The sequence below is a fragment of the Chrysochloris asiatica genome, unplaced genomic scaffold, assembly GCF_000296735.1.
Source record: "Chrysochloris asiatica unplaced genomic scaffold, ChrAsi1.0 scaffold00304, whole genome shotgun sequence".
NCBI classification, from domain to species: Eukaryota; Metazoa; Chordata; class Mammalia; order Afrosoricida; family Chrysochloridae; genus Chrysochloris; species Chrysochloris asiatica.
The window spans coordinates 2,017,467-2,041,672 of NW_006408822.1; the positions used below are offsets into that span (position 1 = coordinate 2,017,467).

The 24,206-nt window shown below is 39.0% G+C and overlaps 1 protein-coding gene across 1 annotated transcript in view; it reads right to left on the bottom strand.

Annotated features, from left to right (window-relative positions):
* TGM6 (transglutaminase 6) overlaps positions 1-24,206 on the bottom strand; it is a 67,927-nt gene that overhangs the window by 14,475 nt on the left and 29,246 nt on the right. Inside the window, exon 9 of the mRNA XM_006874864.1 lies at positions 19,570-19,911. Within this exon, the coding sequence (XP_006874926.1) occupies positions 19,570-19,911 (342 nt within the window). The remainder of the gene's footprint in view (positions 1-19,569; positions 19,912-24,206) is intronic.

Here is a 24,206-nt window from a genome sequence, read left to right on the forward strand (position 1 = left end):
TTTTTCTTCATATAACCCAGCTTCTTGGATTATTTGCTCAACATACAGGTTGAATAAGTATGGGGAAAGAATACAGCCTTGTCGCACACTTTTCTTAATTTTAAACCATTCAGTGTTCCCATGTTCTGTTCGAACCACTGCCTCTTGGTCTATGCACAGATTCCTCATGAGCACAATTAAGTGTTCCAGAACACTCATACTTCGCACTGTTGTCCATAGCTTGTCATGATCCACATACTTATTCAAATATCAAAACAAAACACAAAATCCCAACACAAAGAAAATTTGGCAATCCCAAGTGTTGGGAGGCTGTGGGGCAGTAGGAGCTCTCATCATTACTGATGAGAGTATACAATGATGGAGTCACTTTGGTAGACAGCTTTCTAGTGTCTTATTAAGTTAAACATACACTGCCAAGTTGTTGGTGGGTGCCATCAAGTTGATTCTGACTCATAGTGTCCCTATATGACAGACTAGAACTGCCCCATGGGGTTTCCTAGACTGTATTCTTTTATAGGAACAGATTGCCAGATCTGTTCCTAAAAAAGATTATGACACTTCTGGTGGGTTTGAACTGCCAACCTTTGTTTTATTAGCCAAGTGCTTTAACCACAGCTTCACCAGACTTCCTTATAACACAGGTACCCTACTTCTCAATAGTTATGCAAGTGAAATAAAAAATTATGTTCACATAAAAGTCCATATGTAAATGTTTATAGGGGCTTTATTTATGATAGCCCCAAACAGGTAACAACCCAAATGACCTTCAATAGGTAAATGGATAAACTGTGGCACATTTATCCAATGGAATACTACTCAGCACTAAAAAGAAACAAACTATTAATATAACAAGGGTGAATCTCAAGCGCATTATACTAAGTGAAAGATCTATGACTACAAAGGCTATATACTGTATAATTCCACTTATATATGGCATTTTACAAAAGGCAAAGCTATAATTATGGAGAATAGGCTTCTAGGGGCCAAGAGAAGGGGGTGTTGATACCAAGAGAAGTGATAGAACTATTTTTTATTTTGATTGTTATGGTGGTAACATAACTGTAATGTATGTGTCAAAACTCTCAGAACTTAACGCTAAGTGAATTTTTAATATATGTAAATTATACTTTAGAAAAAAAAACAGAAAAAGCATACCATAGAAAAACTAAAAGGTAACAGAATGACATCAAATTTCTAAAGATGGTAGAAGATTTTCATAGCTTAGAAATGATAGTATGAATTATAAAGAAAATGTAGGACAGATTTAATCATATAAAAAATAAACATCTCTTCTTGTAAGAGATGAAGCCAAAATTAACATGGCAATCAACACTTTTTGGAAAGAAATTTCTCATTACAAATCCAAAGTTTAAAAAATGTTTATGCCACCATAAAAGTTTTAAAAGAAAAAAATGGGAGAGTTGTTTTGCAAGTGCAGAGTGAGGAGGCCTTTTAAAATATGCCACCAAACCTCAAAACACATATAAATTATAAAAAAAGAAACTACATGTAAAAAATACCATTAACAAAATCAAAAGACAAATGATAATTGGTTAGGGACTCTATAACTCATACACCAAGAGCTGACTTCTTCTCGTCTTCTGTAAAAAAAAGAAAAGGCAAAGACAAAAACCCAGTCTAAAAATGGGTAAGATATGAAATTAAAGTTCACAGAAATCTGAAACCAAACACATGGCTTTTAAACTTGTGAAAAATGGTTGCTTTCTTAAAAAGAAAAGTTAAAATTATGAGGTACCAGTTTTTACTCTTAAATTGGGTTAAAAAAATGTTGAGAAACCATGTTGGAGAAGATGTGGGAAAACAGGCTCCCCCACATATTGATGATGGAAGTGTAAATTGGAACAATCTGAAATGAACAGTTGACAAATTCACATCTCCTGTGGTCCAGGAAACACTGGAAATTTAGCCTATGGGGTTCCAGTTGTTGTTGTTGTTAAGTGCTGTCAATTCCAACCCATAGTCTGACTCATAGCGACCCTGTATAGGGTTTCCAAGGAGCAGCTGATGAGCTTAAACCACTGACTTTGCAGTTCAAACGACTTTGCAGTCTGACGCATTAGCCCACAGCGCCACACCAGGACTCCATGGGGTCCCTATGTGGCATAAACTGTAAGCTGTACTCAGCCGCTAATTGAAAAGTTGGAGGTTTGAGTCCATCTAGAGACACCGTGGAAAAAAGGTCTAGTAATCTATTTCTGAAAAATCAGCCATTGAAAACCCCTATGGAGCACAGTTACACACACTCAGTCACCATGAATCAGAGCCCACTCAATGGCAACTGCCTTAGCCTATGGCTAGTGTGCAAAATGACACAAGTAAAGGGCCTTTACTACAAGACCTTTAGAGAAGAATGGAAGCAATTTGAATGTTGATGGACCAGGAACTTGTTAAATCAATCATGGCTCATCCATTCAGTGGAATGTAACTAATTTGGAGCAAAGAACAAAATGGTTCTCAGAATGGTCTCCAAGATACATTTTGAAGGGGAAAAAGTAAGTTGGTGTGAATGGACAAACATACATTCATTTATAAGATATGCATGTATATATATTCTTTATATGAGTAAAAAATATTTGGAAAGACATATAACAAACTAGTATCACTGTTGCTCAGGGAACTGGAACTGGGTAGAAGAAAGACCCAGGTGAAAATCATTATTTTCTTTAAACACAGTTTTTGCATCTTTTGGTAACTGTTCAAAAATTAAATGATATATGTTAATATTCATGCTATTTGGTTCAGTAATTCCATTTTGAATCTATTATAATAAAATATCCAACACTCAGAAGAAGGAAAAAAAAAAAATCAACAAACCCGGGTGTTTTTGGGCTAAGTTGTTTACTTTAGTGTTATTGTCAATAGCAATAAGCTGATAACTATTCCCCAAAAAAGATAAAATAAATTACCATATACCTATTTAGTTTAAGACTACACATCTATTAAAATGTTTATGACACATTTATAAAAATACATATTTAAATTATAATGTAATGTGAAAAGAGCGAGGCGCTAATGAGTACTTGCAATATAATTAGAACCATGTTTTTCAAAAAGCAAGCAGGCATAAAAATATTAAAAGCAAAACATACTAACAGTTTGCAGTGAGTGTTAGGATCATAGGTGATTTTTGTCTTTTCTTTCTTGTGCTTTCCAAATCTTTAATGAATATGTATTACTTTTAGAGTGGAAAAAAATCATTGAAGTCAGGAGAAAGTGTATGTTAATTAATACTTCGTTATGAAGTGCTAGTTTATGATTCAGTTTGTGAAAAATAAATGACAAAAATGCTGAAAACATGTGTGACACCTCCTTTACATGTTTTCACACCCTGTCAAAATATACAAGCTCCAGCCTAGAAGAAACAGATCCAGAGAAACAACCTTGTTTAATTAAAGTCTTTGAGTCCAAAAGGTATGAGAAACAGACAAGCAGACAGAGTAAGAAGAGAAAGCAAGAATGGTCAAATGGAATTAATTTAGTTAATACAATCATATATTAAGTGCTATGGGTTTCTGGTTAACACAAATGATTTGCTCTTGACTACTAACCCAAAAGTTGGCAGTTCAAATCCATCCAGTGTCACCACAAAAGAAAGGGCTGGCAATCTACTTCTGAACAATCAGCCACTGAACACCTCACGGAGCACAGTTCTATTCTGACACACATGCGGCCATCATGAATCAGAAATGACTTAATATGTTCAAGGATCATGGAAAAATTCCTTGGAATATCTATTTTAAAAATGCAACTGGACTTGGTTGAGATGGGTGAATATGTTTAAGCTAATGCTTGTTGTTGTTGTTGTTATGTGCCGTAGAATCGGTTCCAACTCATAGTGATCCTGTGCAGAGTTTCTGAGGCAGAAAGCCTCATCTTTCTCCCGCAGAACAGCTGGTAGTTTCGAACTGCTGACCCTGAGGTTCACAGCCCAATTCGTAACCACTACACTACCAGAGGTTAATGCTTAGATAAGATAAATGACATAGATAAGGCAGTAACTAGAAACCATCATTTAACAACTCATAGAATGTAATCAATATCACTGAATTGTACGTATATGTCAAAACTGTTGAATTAGTATATGTTTTGCTGTGTGTATTTTCAGCAACAAAATGAATGCAAAAAAAAAAAAAATGGAATTAGAAAAAGGCCCCTTAAAATGATGTAAAACCTTCAAAAGGACAGAAGCTATTTATTCTGTTCTGTTGTGAAAGAGGAATGATGAGTTTTAGGTAGTAGTATAGTGGGTAACGTATTGGGCTGCTAACCACAAGGTCAGCAGTTTGAATCTACCAGTCACTCCACGGGACAAAGATGAGGCTTTCTGCTCCCGTAAAGATTTACTGCCTCGGAAACCATGTACAGGGTCACTATGAGTTGGAAGTGACTTGACGGCACACCACCACCACCACCACCACCATGTCATTAAAAGAAACAAATAACCCACCACCATCAAATCGATTCCAACTCATAGCAACCCTGTAAGGGGTTTCTGAAAGTGTTAACTCTTTATGAGAAAAGAAAGCCTTATCTTTCTCCAGAGAAGCAGCTCGTATGTTTCAACTGCTGACTTAAAGTTCAGTGCTTATCTTCTTGTACTACACTATGTTAAAAATAATTAGCTCCATCTGACCTGACCACACACAGTCTGCAGGTGGGCAGCTGAATCAGTGGAGTAGATGTTCTCTAGGATTACCATCCTGGTTTTGAACCCTGGCTCTACCATTTCCTTACTGTGTGCCCTGGGTTAGGAGATTCACTCCCTAGGTTAGGGTGCTGCTACCACATGCACTAACTATAGAACATTTTGGACTAGTGACTTCACCTTTCTGTGTGATCCTTTGGATTTATTCATTTATCTTTCACCTTATCCAAGAAATGGAGCTCCACTAGTACTGGGGTTAGGGGATTAGAACTGGGGCTGGGGGGAGTTATGGTTGCTGTGTGTAGACGTCTCTGACATATTTAAGCACTTAATGAGCATCGCTTATAGACTTACTATTCTCATACAGATCAACCAGAGCCAGACAGGCTCCCGAAGTCTTAGATTTTACAAAGGTAACAAGGCATATTACAGCTTTTATGAGATGTTCCCAGCAGGTGTTTATTCTACTCAGCATCCTAATTCATCCCAACTGGGATAGACAGAGGCTATAAACCACTGCTCCATTAGGTTATTTTGCCACCAGATGATTTGGGGACTCTTTTTATTATGATGTCAACGGGTTTTTTTCTTACCCAACAAACCAAAAATTAACAGTAAGAGTCTGAAACCAGAAACTGTAAAACAATGAATTTGCCCACCCCACCTTCAGGCTGTGTGCTGTCCAGTTGATTCCGACTCATAGCTACTCTGCATAGGATTTCCAACAGTGGGTGGTGTGTTTGAACTGCCAAACTTGTGGTTAGCAGTCCAGTGCGCGTCCTACATTGCCACACCAGGGCTTTCAGATCAATAGTAAGGAAATGGAGTCCTGGTGGCATAATGGTTAAGTGTTGGGTTTATCTAAGAGCTTAAATTCTAAAACTTGTCTTGTGGATGCCTCTAGTATACAGCAGGAGTCCTGGCCCCATTTTGAGTCTTGACATTGAGTTCTTTCTGATCATTCAACCAGCAATGTGGCTACCCTTAGATACATCCAGAGCAAGCCTACAGAGGGGAGTTTTGCTCTCAGGCTTACACAAAGAATCAGGGAAACTGCCTTAGTGTGTCCTTAATGAGTTACAGAAAATAACCTTAAGTTATCTAATTTAAAATTGGGGTCCTGGTAACTATGATTCAGAGTCACCATGTAGCCATGTGACTTTAAGCCCTAGGACCAATCCTGCCACCCTTTTTAATCTGCAACTGTGTACCTATCCCAGTCATGGTCCGTTCCCCACTTCTGTAGTCCCACCTGCAACAGTGATGAATTGACCTGCCACCAATTAGGATTTTGTGGTGATTTCCTTTGTTTACTATCATATATAATTAGCCTCATGGCTGTGAGTCAGGGAATTCCATTGGCCTCTGCACTGTGTGCATACTGGTGGTTTCCCTCATCTGGGATGATTGTTTTGTCTTTGTGGAGTTTAAGGCTTAATAAAAGGTCTCTATAGGACAATCATTATTGGACAATGAATCAGGACAACTGTAGAAGACTTGATGCATTTGAGTTATGGTGTTGGAGAAAAATATTGAGAATACCATGGACTGCCAAGAGAACAAACAAATCTCTGTTTTGGAAGAAGTACAGCCAGAGTACAACCCCTTAGAAGCCAGGATGGTGAGGCTTTATCTCTCATATTTCAGGCATGTTACCAGGAGGCACCAGTCCCTGGAGGACACCATGCTCAGTAAAGTGAAGGGTCAGTGAAAAAGAGGAAGCCTCCAACAAGATGGACTGGCACAGTGGCAAGAGCAATGGACTCAAGAGTAACAACTGTAAGGATGGTAGAGGATCAGATAGTGTCTCCTTCTATTGTGATAGGGTCACTATGAGTAAGAAACAACTCAGTGGCTGCTAACAATAACATGCTTGAATATGGGGTCTTTTTTCACCAAGCACAAAATGGAGACAAGGATGGGATCCAAAACCTTCTTTCCCAGTGGTATCCCTGAGGCTTGAAAACCAGAACAGGTGCCAGGGCAGGGATTTCTTGCACCTATCTGTTTTCCATGGGCCTTAGAGACCCTAAGGGGTAAGTACTCTTGAATTTTGAGCCTTATGTTTTGGTGTGACTCTCCAAGACTCTATTAAGGCTTTTTTGTGTGTGTTTTGGGTTTATCTGAGACATACTTTATTTCTGTTTGTTTGTCAGTAATTTTCATCTCCAGGTGTAGATTAGACGGCCTTTGGTAATCTCTTAGAGGATCCAGGGAAAAGTAGCAGTTGAATTTGTAAAAATTGAAATTAGACTCTAGAATATAGCTCTTGCATATCTATCAAGATTGTGTTTTAGCACCTCTACAAGCGTTTGGTTCTATCTTCAGATTTATCAGTTTTAAGAGACACGGCATGTGTTGACCTCTGGGCTACGAAGTTTTTCTTTGCTGTTTTTCTCCCTCTCTTTCTACATGTCATTTACACGAGTTTGTTTATTTCCACTGGTGACAGCAGTACAAGCTTCTTTAGGGGTAAAATTATTGTCTTAGAAATTTTCAAAGTTTATGGAATTTGGGGTTCTGAAGTCTATAAAAAAGGAGCTCTGGTAGCGTAATTGTTACGAATCAGGCTGTTAACCGCAGGGTCAGCAGTTTGAAACTACCAGCTGTTCCATGGGAGAAAGATGAGGTTTTCTGTTCCCGTAAAGATTTACAGCCTCGGAAACCCTGTACAGGGTTGCTATGAGTTGGAACAGACTCCATGGCACTTAACAACAACAACAAGTCTATAAAAACAAAGAGAACAGATGACCAGCATTAAGTCAGTAGGGAAGGCGCCAGTCATGAGAAACTCCTGTGTCAGGGTAAGCCAATTCATGGGACAGGTCAGAAGATATAGGGTGCCTTCCAGCCTCAAAAAAATGGTTCTGAAACTCTTAGGCACACGATTGATTTAAACAATACACGGCCCAAACCTTGAGGTGTTTCCCTGTCAGGATTTTACTGAGCCCAAGAGTCCTAACCTTTGAAGAAACTTGATCCATCTCTGACATTGGGAAATGGTATGTCTGGGGACTATGCATGTGTTTGACATATACACACACACTGTGGGTCTGCCACTTGTTTCTATTTATATGCCTGGCACAGTCTCATTATGAACAAATGGAAACACAAAAGAGCCACTTTTGGAGTTCTCTGCTGTAGTAAATTAGAATTTCAGAGGGTCAACTCCCTGCTGGGAATTTTTTTTTTGACCCTGGGAAACCAAACTTTCAACCTCATTCTTAACAACTTTGGTAAGTGAACCTGGATGTTCCCCCTACTGGGATGCTAGTTTGGGGTTTTATACTTTAAGTTGAACACATCAGCACCAATTTAGAACCTTAGTGATCACTCTGAGAAAATGAGTTTCCAGTTGTGTCTTTCTTTCTCTTAAAAAACTTGTTTAATGTTTGTGTGGTATGCTTATGGAGAATTTTGGTTCTGTTTGTTCTTTGGGCTGCTTTCTTGCAGATGTTTGGTCTGGGACTTCAGTTTTGTAAATTTAAATTTTGAGCACATGGATGAGAGTTGTTACAGTGAATCAGACTTTTGACCCAAATTCTGAAACAGAACAAAATGCTTCACTGATACCATCTAACTTTGGTGTGCACTTACTGGGCAGAATCATCAGCTCTTGCAAGAAAATTTCAGGGGAAACCAACAAATTCCTGACCTGTTTTTTGAAATTTCACTGGGAAAGCTGGCCATTTCCAGCTTGTTTGGAAGACATTCTGATGGGGAATACCCTATCTAAAGATCAGACTGGACTTCTCTCGAATACTCCAGTGGCTTACATATGTAAGTCCTTATAGACTCTGCTGTTTTCATACAGTGGACATGTGATTGCCAAGAATTCTTTATTAAGTTAGTGGCCACCTTTGGAGCAAGGGTTACTTGTCCAGGGGCCAAGGGTTTTCAGACCGGATCTGAGAGAGTTATCTGGTAAGTTTTTAACTGTTTGGAATCTTGTAGCTGTTTGTATATATGTGCGTGTGTATATGATCTTGTTTTGTATTATGCCATTTTAAGAATGTTATGCTATTCACCATGATAAAAACACAGGCAGAGACTTTATAAGCCTGCTATTTAAACTGACTTTAGAGATTCAGTTAGTATGTGATTCTCACCCCAGACAACATCCACTTGAATCTCTTCTGTGGTATGTTACCTAGAAACAGGGATGAGATTCTGCCTTCCAACTTAATCTAAAGAGCATGTGATCTGGATTTCCTTTTTTCCTTCTTTGCGCATGAGGTTGTTTTAAGCCTTGACTCCAAATAAAACTGCTTCTTTTGACTGTTTTATGAATTAGGCTTCCAATACTTACTCTGGAAAATTTAATACAAACTGGTTCATTTGAAAAGTGCATCAGAAAAAAAATACCAAAATTTTGATTGGTATAACAAGGCCTTCAAACAAAATAAATTATTTTAATTTGCTTTTTTTGAAAGTCTTATGAAGCATGAAAAATCAGTTATAAAAATGTAATTTTTACCTGTGGAGGATACTATTTAAATTAGATAGCATTTTCTCCAAGGGACTCACTCTGATTTGGTTTAATGATAAATAGGGATTTATGAACTAGATAGTCTTAGTGAGGTGCTGCAGGATAAGCACTGGACTGCTAACTGAAAGGTCGGTGGGTTAAACCTATCAGTAGCTCCCCAGAAACCCTATACAGGGTCACTAAGAGTCAGAACTGACTCAATGGCACTTAATAACCACAGCAACAACAGTATTCTAAAGAGAGCATGGTGGCTCTGTAGGATAAGCACTGGATTATGAACCACAGGTCGGTGGTTTGAGCCTACCAGCTGCTCCATGGGAGAAAAACGAGACTTTATGCTCCTGCAAAAATTGCCCGAGACACCCTATGCGGGGTCTCTATGAATTGGAAACAACTAGGTGACACTTAAACAAATAAACAAAAAATATTAAACAAACTTATTTTGATAAAAAGTTTTTGTGTCTGTGACCTAAGTTAGATATTATAGAAAGTGTTTCATTTAAGAAAAAGAAGTAATTTTGTCTGAAAGTGAAAACAGCAGTTGCAGAGGCATAGTAAAAGCCTAGAAGGAGAAGAAAAAAAAATCAGATAAAGAGCTTTGTAGGGTTTCCCCCCACCCCCCCACCCCCAGTTATGATAGATAAAGGAAACAAACAAATGCTTACCAAGATAAATAAATTTTACTGGTTATATTTTGTCATTCAAAATAGCTGATCTGATGTGAATGTATGTAAATGAATTAGAATAATTAATTCTTGTCTTTGAATGTGAGCCAAAGATAGGGAAGCCAAGGCAGAAATCAGGGAAAATTAAAGAAAAATCTAGAAGGGATAATTTATTGGGAAAATAGGGAAAATGGTGCAAGTTTGAATGAAAACTTAGAATATTTAAACATTCTATTTCAGTCATAAGGGGCTTTGGTAGCCTGGTAGTGTGGTGGTTACAAGTCGGGCTGTTAACCTCAAGGTCAGCAGTTCGAAACTATCAGTGGTGTCGCTGGAGAGAGATGAGGCTTTCTGTTCCCCAAAAGATTCACAGTCTCAGAAACCCTTTACGGGATCACTATGAGTTGGAACCCACTCCACAGCAAAAAACCCACTACCACCACCACTACCACCATCATTTCAGTCATAATTATGCTTTATGGTATATAAATAATTTCAAGATCTTTAGGTAATTTACTGCTATTAAATTGAGTTAATAAATATTTGTTATAATTTAAGTTCATATACTTTTTGATTTGTAGAGAAAAAAAAAATACATATTCAGTCCTGCTAATAAATGTGTTCATTTTTGCCATTTATGGAGTGGGGTATATTATAATACAGGAGTCCTGGTGTGGCACTGTGGATTAATGCATTGGACTGCAAAGTTGGTTTGAATCTCAAGGTTGACAGTTCAAATTCACCAGCTGCTTCTTGGAAACCCTGTACAGGGTCACTACGGGTCAGAACCAACTTGATGGCACTTAAAAACAGCATCAACAAATTATAAGAAATATGCAACAGGGACAATGTTTAAAAGAATTATTAAAAAAGGATTTATTTGATATTTTAATCCAATGTTCCTTTTGATTTAAAATTGACTTTACATTACTTTTGTAAATTTTGTAATAATTCTCATCATCTTTCACTTGAAAAATATTATTATGATTTAATCATGGACACATTAAGTTTTGTCATCTACAGATAAGTTTTGCTTTACTTACTTGCTGAAGCACTTGGCTAAAATAGTCTAATAGAGATATGGACTATATTAGATTTATGAAAAGGACTGATACTTTAAATGTGGATTCTACTAGATGAAATTCAAGCTTTCCAGATCTCTGGTGTAGAAAGTGACAAGTTCACAGATTTGCAGCTAATCCAAAATAATGAGAAACAGAAATTAATCAACTAAAATGTAAGATGGGCGTTATGCGGGAATATTGTTGGCATTTTAAGGTTTTATTCTCTAGATAAAAGAAACAATTTTTCCTCCTTTCTCCTAAATTATCTAAGAAGGTTTTTTGTTTTCACCTGTAGATTTGGACTTGTTCTTATTACACTACTAAAGATGAGATAAATGTAAATTTGAGACCAGAAAATAAATCCCCCACAAAATTAGCAAGACAGTTAGATGAAACAATTCTTACCATCGACTAACTTATTTAGTCAGCATAGTACTATTAGGTACTGATAACTGAACTTTAAATGGGTTTTGTGGAGTCCTGGTGTGGCGCTGCAGGAAAGCACTGAACAGTTAATTAAAAAGTTGGCAGTTCAAACCCACCAGCCACTCCTTGGAAACAAACTCAGCAGCACCTAACAACAACAACAATACCAGCAATAAAGGAGTTTAAGTATGATGACTCTCAAATTACAAGTTTACATTACTAAGCTTAGCAAAGTTATAAATACCATACCTATAACTAGTCTAAAGGTCGAGCTATGATTTTACAAAATAGATAAGCATTACATTTCGTGTTAATCTATAAATCTTAGCATGTTCTTTACAGACCTTCAACAGGAGGGGGTCTACCTCTCATTATCTTGCTAATTCTGTATTTTTTATAAACTTAAATTGAACATTTTTCTTCTACCCTTCGTTGTTAAGGAGGTCTCATGTCATATGATACCAGGACTTTAGATTGTCTTACAAAAATGTTATAGTATTTGTCATAGGTTAGAGAGATCTTTGCTTTCCAAGCCTATCTGGTTTCATACCAAAATATTATTTAAACCAGAAAATGTATTAATTAAAGTACTCATTACAACACCACTGAAATAGACATATGCAGTTGAACTTGTTGTTAGGTGCCATCGAGTCGGTACCGACTTATAGCGACTCTATGCACAACAGAATGAAACACTGCCTGGGTCTGGGCTAACCTCACAATTGTTGCCATGTTTGAGCCCACTGATGCTGTCACTTTGCCAGTGCATCTCGCTGGGGGTCTTCCTCTTTTTCTTTGATCCTCCACCTTACCAAACATGATATCCTTCTCCAGAGACTGGTCCCTCCTGACAATATGTCTAAAGTATGAGAGACGAAGTTTGACCATCCTGGCCTCCAAGAAGCACTCTGGCGTACTGCTTCCAACACAGATCTGTTGGTTCGTTTGGCAGCCCATGGCTGTGTACTTTCAATATTCTCCTCTAACACCATAACTCAAATGCATCAATTCTTCTACAGTCTTCCTTCTTCACTGTCCAGCTTTAGCATGCATATGAGGTTGCTGAAATACCATGGCTTGGGTCAGGTGCACCTTAGTCCTCCAGCTGACATCTTTGCTCTTCAACACTTTAAAAAGGTCACGTGAAACAGATTTGCCCAATGCAATACATCATTTGATTTCCTGACTGCTGCTTCCATAAGTGTTGATAGTTGATCCAAGAAGAATGAAGTCCTTGACAACTGCAATCTTTTCTCCATTGATAAGAATGTTTATTGGTCCAGTGAGAATTTTTGTTTTCTTTCCATTGAGATGCAATCCATACTGAAGGCTGTGGTCTTTGATCTTCATCAGTAAATATTTTAAGTCCTCTTCACTTTCAGAAAGGAAGGTTGTATCATCTGCATATCACAAGTTATTAATGAGTCTTCCTCCAATCCTGATGCCATGTTTTTCTTCATATAACCTAGCTTCTTGGGTTATTTGCTCAGCATACATGTTGAATAAGTATGGTGAAAGAATACAACCTTGTCACATGCCTTTCTTAATTTTAAGCCATTCAGTGTTCCCGTGTTCTGTTCGAACAACTGCCTCTTGGTCCATGTACAGGCTCCTCATGAGCACAATTAAGTGTTCGGGAATACTCATACTTTGCAAGGCTGTCTATAGCTTGTCATGATACACACAATTGAAAGCCTTTGTGTAGTCAATAAAGCCCAGGTAAACATCTTTCTGATATTCTCTGCTTTCAGCCAAGATCCATCAGACATCAGCAGTGATATTTCTTGTTCCACGGCCTCTTCTGAATCTGACTTGAACCTCTGGAAGTTCTCTGTCAAAGTATGCTTGCAGCTGTTTCTGTATTACCTTTAGTAAAACTTTACTTGTATGGGATACTGTCTGATGATTTCTGCATTCTCTTTAGAATGGGCACAAATATGGATCTCTTCCAATCAGTTGGTCAGATAGTTGTCTTCCAAATTTCTTTACATAGATGATTGAGTGCCTCCCATGCCGCCTCACTTTCTTGAAAGATTTCAATTTTTATTCCATCAATTCCTGGTGCCTTGTTCTTCAATGCACCTTGGACTTTCTCCTTCAGTATCATTGACTCTTGATCATATGCTACCTCTTGAAACAGTTGAATATCAACCATTTCCTTTTAGTATAGTGACTCTGTGTATTCCTTCCATCTTCTTTTGATGCTTTCTGTATAATTCAACAGAGAATCCTTCAATAATGAAATTGAGGCTTGAATTTTTTCTTCAGTTTTCCAAGCTTGAGAAATGATCAGCATGTTCTGCCTTTTTGGTTTTCTGACTCCAGATCATAGTACATTTTGTTGTAATATCTGACTTTATTTTCTTGAGCTGGCCTTTCAAAGTTTCTGTTCAGCTTTTGTGCCTCCTCATTTCTTCCATTTGCTTTAGCATGTCTATGTTGGAGAGTATGTTTCAGTGTCTCATCTGACACCCATTTCATCCTTTTCCTTCTTTCTTGTCTTTTTAATGACTTTTTGCTTTCTTCCTGTATGATGTTCTTGATGTCATCCTACAAGTCTTCTGGTCTTCAGTCTTCAGTGTTTAATGTATGAAATCTGTTCTTCAGATGATCTCTAAATTCAGGTGGGATATATTCAAGGTCATATTTTGGCTCTCGTGGACTTGTTTTCATTTTCTTCAGCTTCCGTTTGAATTTTCATATAAGCAATTGATGGTCTGTTCCACAATCTGCCCTTGGCCTTGTTTTGATGGATGATTTGAAGCTTTTCCATTGTCTCTTTCCACAGATGTAGTCAATTTGACTTCTGTGTATGCCATTAGGTGAGGTACATGTGTATAATCATCTTTTTTGCTGTCTAAAGAAGGTATTTGAAATGAATAAATCATTCATATTGCAGAATTCTATCATGCGTTCTCCAGCATCATTTCTATCACCAAGGCCATATTTTCCCACTACTGATCCTTCTTCTTTGCTCCCAACCTTTGCATTTCAATCACCACTAATGATTAATACATCTTGATTGCAGGTTTGATCAATTTCAGATTGAAGGAGTTGATAGAATCCTTTATTTCATCCTCACTGGTTTTAGTGGTTGGGGCATATATTTGAATAACAGTGGTATTAACTGGTCTTCCCTGTAGGTGTATGGATGTTATCCTATCACAGACAGCATTGTACCTCATGACTGAGCTGGATATGTTCTTTTTGACAATGAATGCATCACCATTCCTCTTCAGTTTGTCATTCTTGGCATAGTAAACCATGTAGTTGTCAGATTCAAAATGGCCAATACTAGTCCATTTCATCTCACTAATGCCTAAGATATTGATGTTTACGTGTTCCATTTCATTTTTGACAATTTCTAATTTTCCTAGATTCATACTTCATATATTCCATGTTCTCAGTATTAATGGATGTTTATAGCTGTTTTTCTTCATTTTGAGTTCTGCCCCATCAGCAAATGAAGGTCCCACGGACTTTACTCCCACAGGCTTTACTCTATTCATGTCATCATGGTCAATTCTACTTTGAGGAGGCAGCTCTTCCCCAGAGGCATTTTGAGTGCCTTCCAACCTGAGGGGCTCATTTTCTGGCACTATATCTAAGAGTGTTTCTCTGCTATTCATAAGGTTTTCAGTGACTAAATACTCGGAAGTTGTTCGTCACTCCTTCTTCCTAGTCTAACTTCGTCTGGAAGCTCATCTGAAACCTGCCCACCTTGGGTGACCCTGCTAGTATTTAAAATACTGGTGGCATAACTTTCAGAATCACAGCAACTCACAAGCTACCACAGTATGACAAATTGACAGACGAGTGGTGGGCAGTTGAACTGGAAGGTGTTAAATCTTAGCTACAAGGGTAAGTCAAAAAGTATTGTTACTGGGATTCCAGTTCCTACATACATGGGTTTATTCTAGACAACATATTTAAATATATTCCTGTGATTAATGGATGACTGCAGACAGGTTCTCTCAGTAATAAACTTGGCTTAGGCTCATTAGAGTACCTTCCAAAAAAGGTCCAATCAAAAATTAAGATCGAACAGGATCTTAATTTCAATCTTAAATTCAAGGCAAAGAGGTCAGCTCAGCTCAGACACTTATGGAGACTGGTTTTTAAGATTCTGAATGAGTCATGGTGGTTCTGTAAGATAAACACTGGATTGCTAACCACAAGGTTGGCAGCCACTCTGTGGGAGAAAGATGAGGCTGCTGCCATAAAGATTTATAGTCTTGGAAACGCTATATAGGGTCACTATCAGTTGGGATTGACTCAGTGGCAGTAGATTTGGTTTTGGAAGGGCTAATCTTGATAGATTTTCTTGAAGGACATAAGATGATCATAGGGGCTTCTGAAGAAAACTGCACTGGTGAGAAAAAGACCAGGACAATTGTGCTGACGAATTTTTTCCATTATGACAATGCACCTGCTGATTTTTCAATGGTAGCAAGGGTTGACCTAGGAGAATTTCATTGGGAAATCTTACATCCTACATCCCTAATCTTTCCTTCACAATTCTAATTATTCTCTAAATTCAAAGAATATTTAAAGGGAACATGATTTTGAGTCCCTTGAGGATACCAAACCTACTGTTTTGACACAGTGTAAATTGAGATTGCAGGATTCTTTTGGGGAGGATTTTTGTTTTTGTTAGGTGCCATTGAGTTTGGTTCAAACTCATAGTGACCCCATGCCCAACAGAACGAAACACTGCCTGGTCCTGCACCAACCTCACAATGGTTTTAATTTGAGCCCATTGCTGCTACCACCCTGTTAATCCATCTCCTTGGGAGTTTTGCTCTTTTTCACTGATCCCCCATTTTACCAAGTATAGTGTCCTTCCACAGGGACAGGGCCCACGTAATAACATGTCCAAAGTATGAGAGATGAAGACTAGCCATCCTGGCTTCTTGATATTTTTGTTTAATAAAGGTTTCTATGATTTTGCAGCAATACTTTTTGACTGATCCTCATTCATTGTCACAGATTAAAGGAACCAAACCATTCATTTGGACTTGCCAGGCATCTGGAAATGTAAACTTGTAGCTTAAATGCCTTAGTGGGCAGAGACAGAAGACAGCTTTCCCAGGATCATGGAATCAGACTGTTCATCCTTGGTTGGACTTGGTTTAAATCTTAATTGCTTTTTGTTGGCAACTTGGGTTTATTTAACTAATAAGAATTTGCTATAGACACTATTGCTATCTGTTTTTCTATTTATTGCTTTTGTTCTACATGCCTTTATGTTCCATAGACTAATAGCATCCCCTTAGTGAAGCAACATTCCTGAAATTACTGCTGTATGCCAAACTCTCTTGTTTTTGAAGTAGTTCAGTTCTATCACTTACATTTGATTAATTTGTACAGCTAAAACTTTTCATTTGTTTGAACCAAAAATAATTGCCTTTATATTTTTCTCATTAGTATTTTAATCTATATTACAGACTAAATTAATGATATTTATTATTGGAATTATCAGATGCTGTATGAAGGTTACTTCTGATGTAATTTCTCAGAAAGCTAATATGATGCCCATGGAGGGAACCATATATATAAACAAGATAAAGGAGCTCTGGTAGCGTAGTGGTTACGAATCGGGCTGCGAACCATAAGGTCAGCAGTTCGAAACTACCAGCGGTTCTGCGGGAGAAAGATGAGGCGTTCTGCTCCCGTAAAGATTAACAGCCTCGGAAACCCTGTGCAGGGTCGCTATGAGTCGGAACCGACTCCACGGCACATAACAACAACAACAACAATTCTATGGATGGACTTGAGTTTCCACTTTGAGGTTTGCTGCCTAACCAAACACAGCCATGTAGTTCCTACCATGTGGCCCTGCTACATATTTACCCTTGTAAGATGACCACTAAACACTAGGTGCTATTGTAAAGCATGAGGGAGGAACTAGTGCCCAGCTATCCAAAAGGAAAGTGTTTGGATCATAAAGACTTGTCTTTAAACAAGCAGCCATTTAAAAGGAGCTATCAACCAGCCTGTGCAGGAGAAAGGGCACCAACCTAAGTGTGACCAAAGATTTTAAATGAAATCCATGATCAGAGAAAGGAATGTAGCTTAAATTCTACAGCACTTGCTTTGTGGAAGGCTGCAGTCTACAGCAGGAGCCCTAACTCCCTTCTGAGTCTTACCATAAAATCAGATGCCATCTGAGTTCTTTCTGAGCAGCAGTGTGACTATGCTTACACAAGTCCAGGATGGACAATTTGCATTCAGGAATAGTGAGGTTGAAAGTAGATTACAGGCAGGTTTACACAAAGTAGACTACAGGCAACTTTACACAAAGAAGCAGGGAACCTGGCTGGGTGTGTCCTTAATGATTTACTTAAGAATAGCCACATGTTATCTAATTTAAAAGTTGGGGTCCTGGGATTATGACTCAGCCACATGGTCACTACCAGGTTGCCATGTGATTGAAGCCCCAGGACCAATTCTGTAACCCTTTTTAAACTGCAATTGTGTACCTAACCCAATCATGATCTGTTCCCTAATTCTGTAGTCCTCTCTTTGACAGTAATGAATTGACTTTCACAGCACTTAATAAGAACAGCTATCATGGTTTTGTACTTATTTCCTGTTTTCTACCACATATAACTGTGTCCTGGTGTGGCACTGTAAGATCAGCACTTGACTTTGAACCACAAGGTCAGCAGTTCAAACCCACCAGCTGCTCTTCAGGAACCCTATACAGGGTCACTATGAGTCGGAACCCACCCAATGGCACTTAATAACAACAACAAATCACACAGAATTAGCCTCATGGCCATGGATCAGTGGATTCTACTGGCCTCTGTACTGTGGGCATGCTGATAGCTTCCCTTATCTGGGATGCTTGTCTTTGTGCTGTTTAAGGCTTAATAGAATGGTCTTTATAGAACATGTTTGAATTTGGGGTCTTTTTTCCCCCCTAGTATAAGCTGCAAACCAAAAGGTTGGTAGTTTGAATGCACTAACAACTCCATGGAGAGAACACCTGGCCGTCTAGTCCTGGCTAGAACTATAGCCTGGGAAACCCCATGGGGAAGTTATACTCTGCCTTAGAGGGTCCTGTTGTGGCACTGTAGGATAAGCACTGGACTACTATCATGGTGCTTAAAGATAATGCCCTGGACTGCAAGGTCGATTTGAATCATAAGGTTGACAGTTCAAACTTGCCAGTCGCTCCTCGGAAACCCTATCTATACAGGGTGGCTATGAGTTGGAACTGATTCAACAGCACTTACAACTAACCACAAGATTGGCAGTTCAAATCTACTGGCTGCTCCCTGATAACCCTATACAGGGTTGCTATGAGTAGGAACTGACTTGATGGCAGTTAACAGCAACAATGACTTAGAAGGAGCCCTGGTGGTGCAGTGGTTAAAGCACTCGACTGCTAACTGCTAGCTCAGTGGTTTGAACTCACCAGCAATTCTGCGGAAGAAAAGACTTGGCCCTCTGTGCTAATAGAGATTTACAGCCTTGGGAGCCCTATGAGCAGTTCTATTCTGTCCTAGAGACTTGCTATGAGTTGGGCTGGACTGTACAGGAATGGAGTTTTCTGGTTCTCTGGGTCTGAATTGATTCAAAGCCACTCAACAACAACACCACTAAGGAAATTGAGGCCTAGTTTAACACAGCAATCAAACCTTTTCAAACTCCTTTGTGACAAGGACATTTATTAACCATAAGCTGGCTTGGAATTGATCTAATATGCAAAAAAAGCACCTTTAGGTAGTTTCTCTTGCTTCCTGAGAGATAAGGTACCTTTTATCATTTTAAAATCTCAGGACTGCATTTAAAGATTTGTGCAAATGAATGGGGAAAGGAGTATCCAGGCCAGTGACCACTTCTTAACCGGAAACCTGACTAAAGACTGGCCTCAGTAAAGGGGAGGGAGGGCAGAGTTTGATTAAGTACCTCCTCATCTTTTTATAACCTTCACTGGAACTAGCCTAATAAGTTATTTGGTTTTTTAAGATTCAGAATACTCTTCCTATATGCACATAGAAAACTGCTCTGAATAAGCCTTATGTTTTAATTTCTTTGAGTTTTGATTATTTTTTAAAACAATTACTAATATTAGCTCCTCCAAGCCTCAGTTTTCTCATCTGGAAAATGGGGACAAGACACTCCCAGGTCAGGCATAGAATGCTTCCCCTTCCTGGAACTATAGAATCCCGAGGAACCCCAACCCACAAGCCAGCTTTCTGGAAAATAGGGTTGGGCTAGGCAAGTCTTATAAGACGATGGTGTGCTTACCTTCTTCGGGCCCTAGCTGCACTGTGTGGGATTCGTGCAGGATTTCTGCCACTAGTCTGCGGGTGTAGAGGATAGTGGCACCGCTCAGGTTGACGCGGACCTTCTGGGCCCGGGAGGTGAGGTTGGCCAGGCATAGGGTCAGCCTCAAGTCATGGCCCAGGACAGGCGGCTCCAGAAGCTTGAACTTGCCGGTGATGTTGGGCTTTGTGGCAGGCTCCAGGAGGTCATCACGCCAGAGACCACGCCCACCAGCCCTGCGGATTCGGTCCCTTCGCCCGAAGGCTTCCACACTGAGTAGTTTCCTCATGGCCTTCCGGTACACCTGCCTCTCCTTCCCGGATCCTGCAGAGCATCCCACATTGTCAGAACAGCGCATCAACTTCCCTGTCCCCCTCTTTTCTGGGCAAGATCTTTACTCCCACCAGTTTAGTTTATCACCACTGTCCAAGGGCTCACATTAGCAGCCCAAGGGCCATATGCAGACTGCAGGTCATTGTGTTTGGTTCTCAGACTATTTAAATAATATTTTATTCAGTGCCAGCAACTGTAGGGCAGGGAATTAATTTCACATATAAATACAGACTTCCAGGTTCTCTGACAATTGGGCCTGAAGTCTCATGCAATCATAACCAATGCTTTATAGAATGACATGTGCTCTGTATCTCTAAGAGTTACTTCTTCCTAGTTCATATTGGGTACTATTATCATCCCTGTTTCATTCTAGATAAGAAACCCAAAGCACAGAGAAGTAAAGTCACTTCTTTGCCATATAGTTCACTAAGTGAGGGAGACTGGATTTGAAACCACGCAGTTGTTTTTGTTAAGTGCAGTCAAGTCAGTCCCTACTCATAGCAACACTTGTATAGGGTTTTCCAAGGAGCTTACCTTGCAGTTTAAATCGACCTTGGGATCCAGTGCTTATCCTACAGCACCACACCAGAACCCATGCAAACTGGTTCCAAATTCCAGCCTTCATCTTGCTGCATTATCATCTCGCTACGTGGCATTTAGGAGTTCTGGTAGCATAGTGGTTATGAATCTGGCTGCTAACTTTTAAGGTCAGCAGTTTGAAACTACTAGCTGTCCCGTGGGTGAAAGTTGAGGCTTTCTGATCCCGTAAAGATTTGCAGCCTCAGAAACCCCATACAGGGTCGCTATGAGTTGGAACTGACTCCATGGTACAAAACCACTCCCACCATGTGATAATTACGTGGCCCTGGTGAACATCCAGCCCTTCCAGATTTGGTAATCTGCTCTCCTAAAGATTCAGCCTGGGAAACCCTGTGGGGAAGTTATACTGTGTCCTATTGGGTCACTATGAGTTGGAATAGATTCCATGGTACACAATAAAAATATAGCAATAATGGGCTTGCACTGAGTACTGCCCCATCCAGAGATTCTTTATGGTCCCCCAACTCTGCTGCAGTAACTGGGAGCCATCTGCAAGACTTCTGAAGACATGAATTTAGAATTCTGATCGTCTACTTCCCTGTTGCTAGCAAAACCTCTCTTTTAAGCTTCAGACCAATATGTACTACAGGTCAGTTCTGCCAGATGACCACTGGTGCTTCTGATCACACCAAAGACAAAATCTTCTGCCCTACAGTATTGCCCACCTTAGTAAATGGCCTGGTTGTATCAGCCAGAAACCTGGGTGTGTCCTTGATTCCTCCCTCACCAGCCACAACTGACATGTCACCAAGTCCTCCTTGATTTCTGGAATTTGTCCTCTTCTCTCAGCCCCACTCATGCTCAAGCCATCATCACCCTCTCCTGGATGGTGGTAGCAGCTTCTCCATAGGCAGCAACCAGCTCCCAGTTCCAACTCAGGTTTCCAGCCACGTGATCATTCCAAACTTCCACTCTAGTCATTTCTTAGCTTTTCAGCTTCTCCCATACCACTCCTTCCCCCAAAATTTCCCCAAACTTTTTAGTAAAGCATGATGCTGGTCTGAAAGGATCCATGTGGACACAAAACTTACTTAACATCTCATGTTGTATTGATAAACAATTCACCCAGTTCATTGTTTTTTAGTATATTCACAGTCATGCAGCCACCACCAAAATCTAATTTTAGAACAGGTTTCAAACCCATATGGAAGTCCCTTAACCATTTTTCATTCTTCCCTATAACCTTGTTGTTAGGTGCCATTGAGTTGGTACAGAGTCATAGATACCTTTTGCACAACAGAATGAAACACTACCCTGTCCTTGCACCTGCCTCACAATCCTTGTTACATTTGAGGCCATTGCTGAAGCCATTGTGTCAATCCATCTAGTTAAGGGTTTTCTTCTTTTTTGATGACCCCCCGCCTCTGTTTTACCAAGCATGATATCCTTCTCCAGGGACTGGTCCCTCCTGATAATATGTCTGAAGTTTAAGACACTAAGTCTGGCCATCCTGGCTTCTAAAGAGCATTCTGGCTGTAATTCTTCAAACACAGATTTTTTTTTTTTTTTTTGTTCTTTTGGCAGTCCATGGTACTTTTAATATTCTCCTCCAATACCATAACTCAAATATATCAATTCTACAGTCTTCCTTATTCACTGCCCAACTTTCACATGCATATGATGTTATTGAGAATACTATGGCTTAGGTCAGGTGTACCTTAGTCCTCAAATTGACATCTCTGCTCTTGAACACTTTAAATAGGTCTTCTGTCACTGACTTTCCTAAATCATTATGTCATTGATTTCTTGACTGCTGCTTTCATAAGAGTAGATGGCGAATCCAAGCAAAATGAAGTCTTTGACAACGTCAACTTTTCCCCCATTTATATGGATGTTATTTTTTGGTCCAGTGGTGAGAATTTTTGTTTCTTTACATTGAGGTGGAAACCATACCAAAGGTCTTTGATCTTCCATCAGTAAGTATTTTAAGTCCTTTTCACTTTCAGCAAGCAAGGTTGTATCATTTACATATTACAGGCCATTAATGAGTCTTCCTCTAATCCTGATGCCAAATTCTTCTTCATATAATCCAGCTTCTCAGATTATTTGCTCAGTATACAGACTGAATAGGTATGGTGAAAGAATACAATCCTGTCACACACCTTTCCTAATTTTAACATTCAGTGTTCCCTTGTTCTGTTTGGACAACTGCCTCTTGATCTCTGTACACATGAGCATAATTAAGTGTTCCAGAATACTCATTCTACATAATGTTGTCCATGTTTGTCATGATACACACAATCGAAAGCCTTTGCATAGTCAATAAAGCACAGGTAAACATCTTTCTGGTATTCTCTGCTTTCAGCCAAGATCCATCCAATAATATCCCTCATTCCATGTCCTTATCAGAATCCAGCTTGAACCTCTGTTAAAATTCCCTGTCAATGTATGGTTGCAGCCGTTATTGAATTATCTGTAACAAGATTGTACGTGCATGCACTAATAATAATATTATCTGAATATTTCCACATTCCTTTGGATCACTTCTCTTTGGAATAGACACAAATATGGGTCTCTTCCAATCAGTTGGCCACATAGCTGTCTCCCCAAATTTCCTGGCATACATGAGTGCGTGTCTCTAGTGCTGCTTCAGTTTGTTGAAAGATTTCAATTTGTATTCCATCAATTCCCAGAGTCTTGTTCTTTGCCAATGCCTTCAGTGTACCTTGGACTTCTTCCTTCAGTAACAGTGGCTCTTGATCATATACTATGCTTTGGAATGGTTGAACATCAACCATTTCTTTTTGGTACAGTGACTTTGTGTATTTCTTCCATCTTCTTTTGATACTTTCTGCATCAGTCAATATTTCGCCCATAAAATCCTTCAATTTACAAGCTGAGGTTTGAATTTTTTCTTTAGTTCTTTCAGCTTGAGAAATACTGAGCATGTTATTCCCTTTTGTTTTTTATAACATCAGGTCTTTGTACATTTCAGTAAAATATTTGGCTTTGTCTTCTTGAGCCACCCTTTGAAATTTTGTATTCAGCTCTTTCACCTCCTCATTTCTTCAGTTTGTTTTAGCATCTCTATTCTGGAAAGCAAGTTTCAGAGTCACTTCTGACATCCATTTTGGTCTTTTCTTTCTTTCTTGTCTTCTTAATGAACTTTTGTTTTCTTCCTGTATGGTTTTCTTGATGTCTTCCCATAACTCCTCTGGTCTTCAGTCATTAGTGTCTAATTCATCAAATCTGTTCTTGAGATGACCTCTAAATTCAGGTGGAATATTCTCAGTATAATATTTTGAACCTTGTGGACTTGTTTTAATTTTCTTCAGTTATTGCCTGAACTTGCATATAAGCAATTGATGGTCTGTTCCACAGTCTGCCCTGGCCTTGTTTTGGCTGATGATAATGGAGCTTTTCCACTGTCTCTTTCCATAGGTAGAGTCAATTTGACTTCTTTGTACTCCATCTGGTAAGGTCCATGTGTATAGTTTTTTTAATGCTGTTAAAAAAGGTATTTATAATGAAGAAGTCATTGGTCTTTCAAAATTCTACCATGTGATCTCTAGTGCTGTTTCTATCACCAAGGCCATATTTTCTGATTGATGCTTCCTCTTTGTTTCCAATCTTTGAAACCCAATAACAAATAATTATCAATACATCTTGATTGCATGTTTATCAATTTCAGACTGAAGAAGTTGGTAGAATTTTCACTTTCATCATCACTGGCTTTAGTGGTTGGT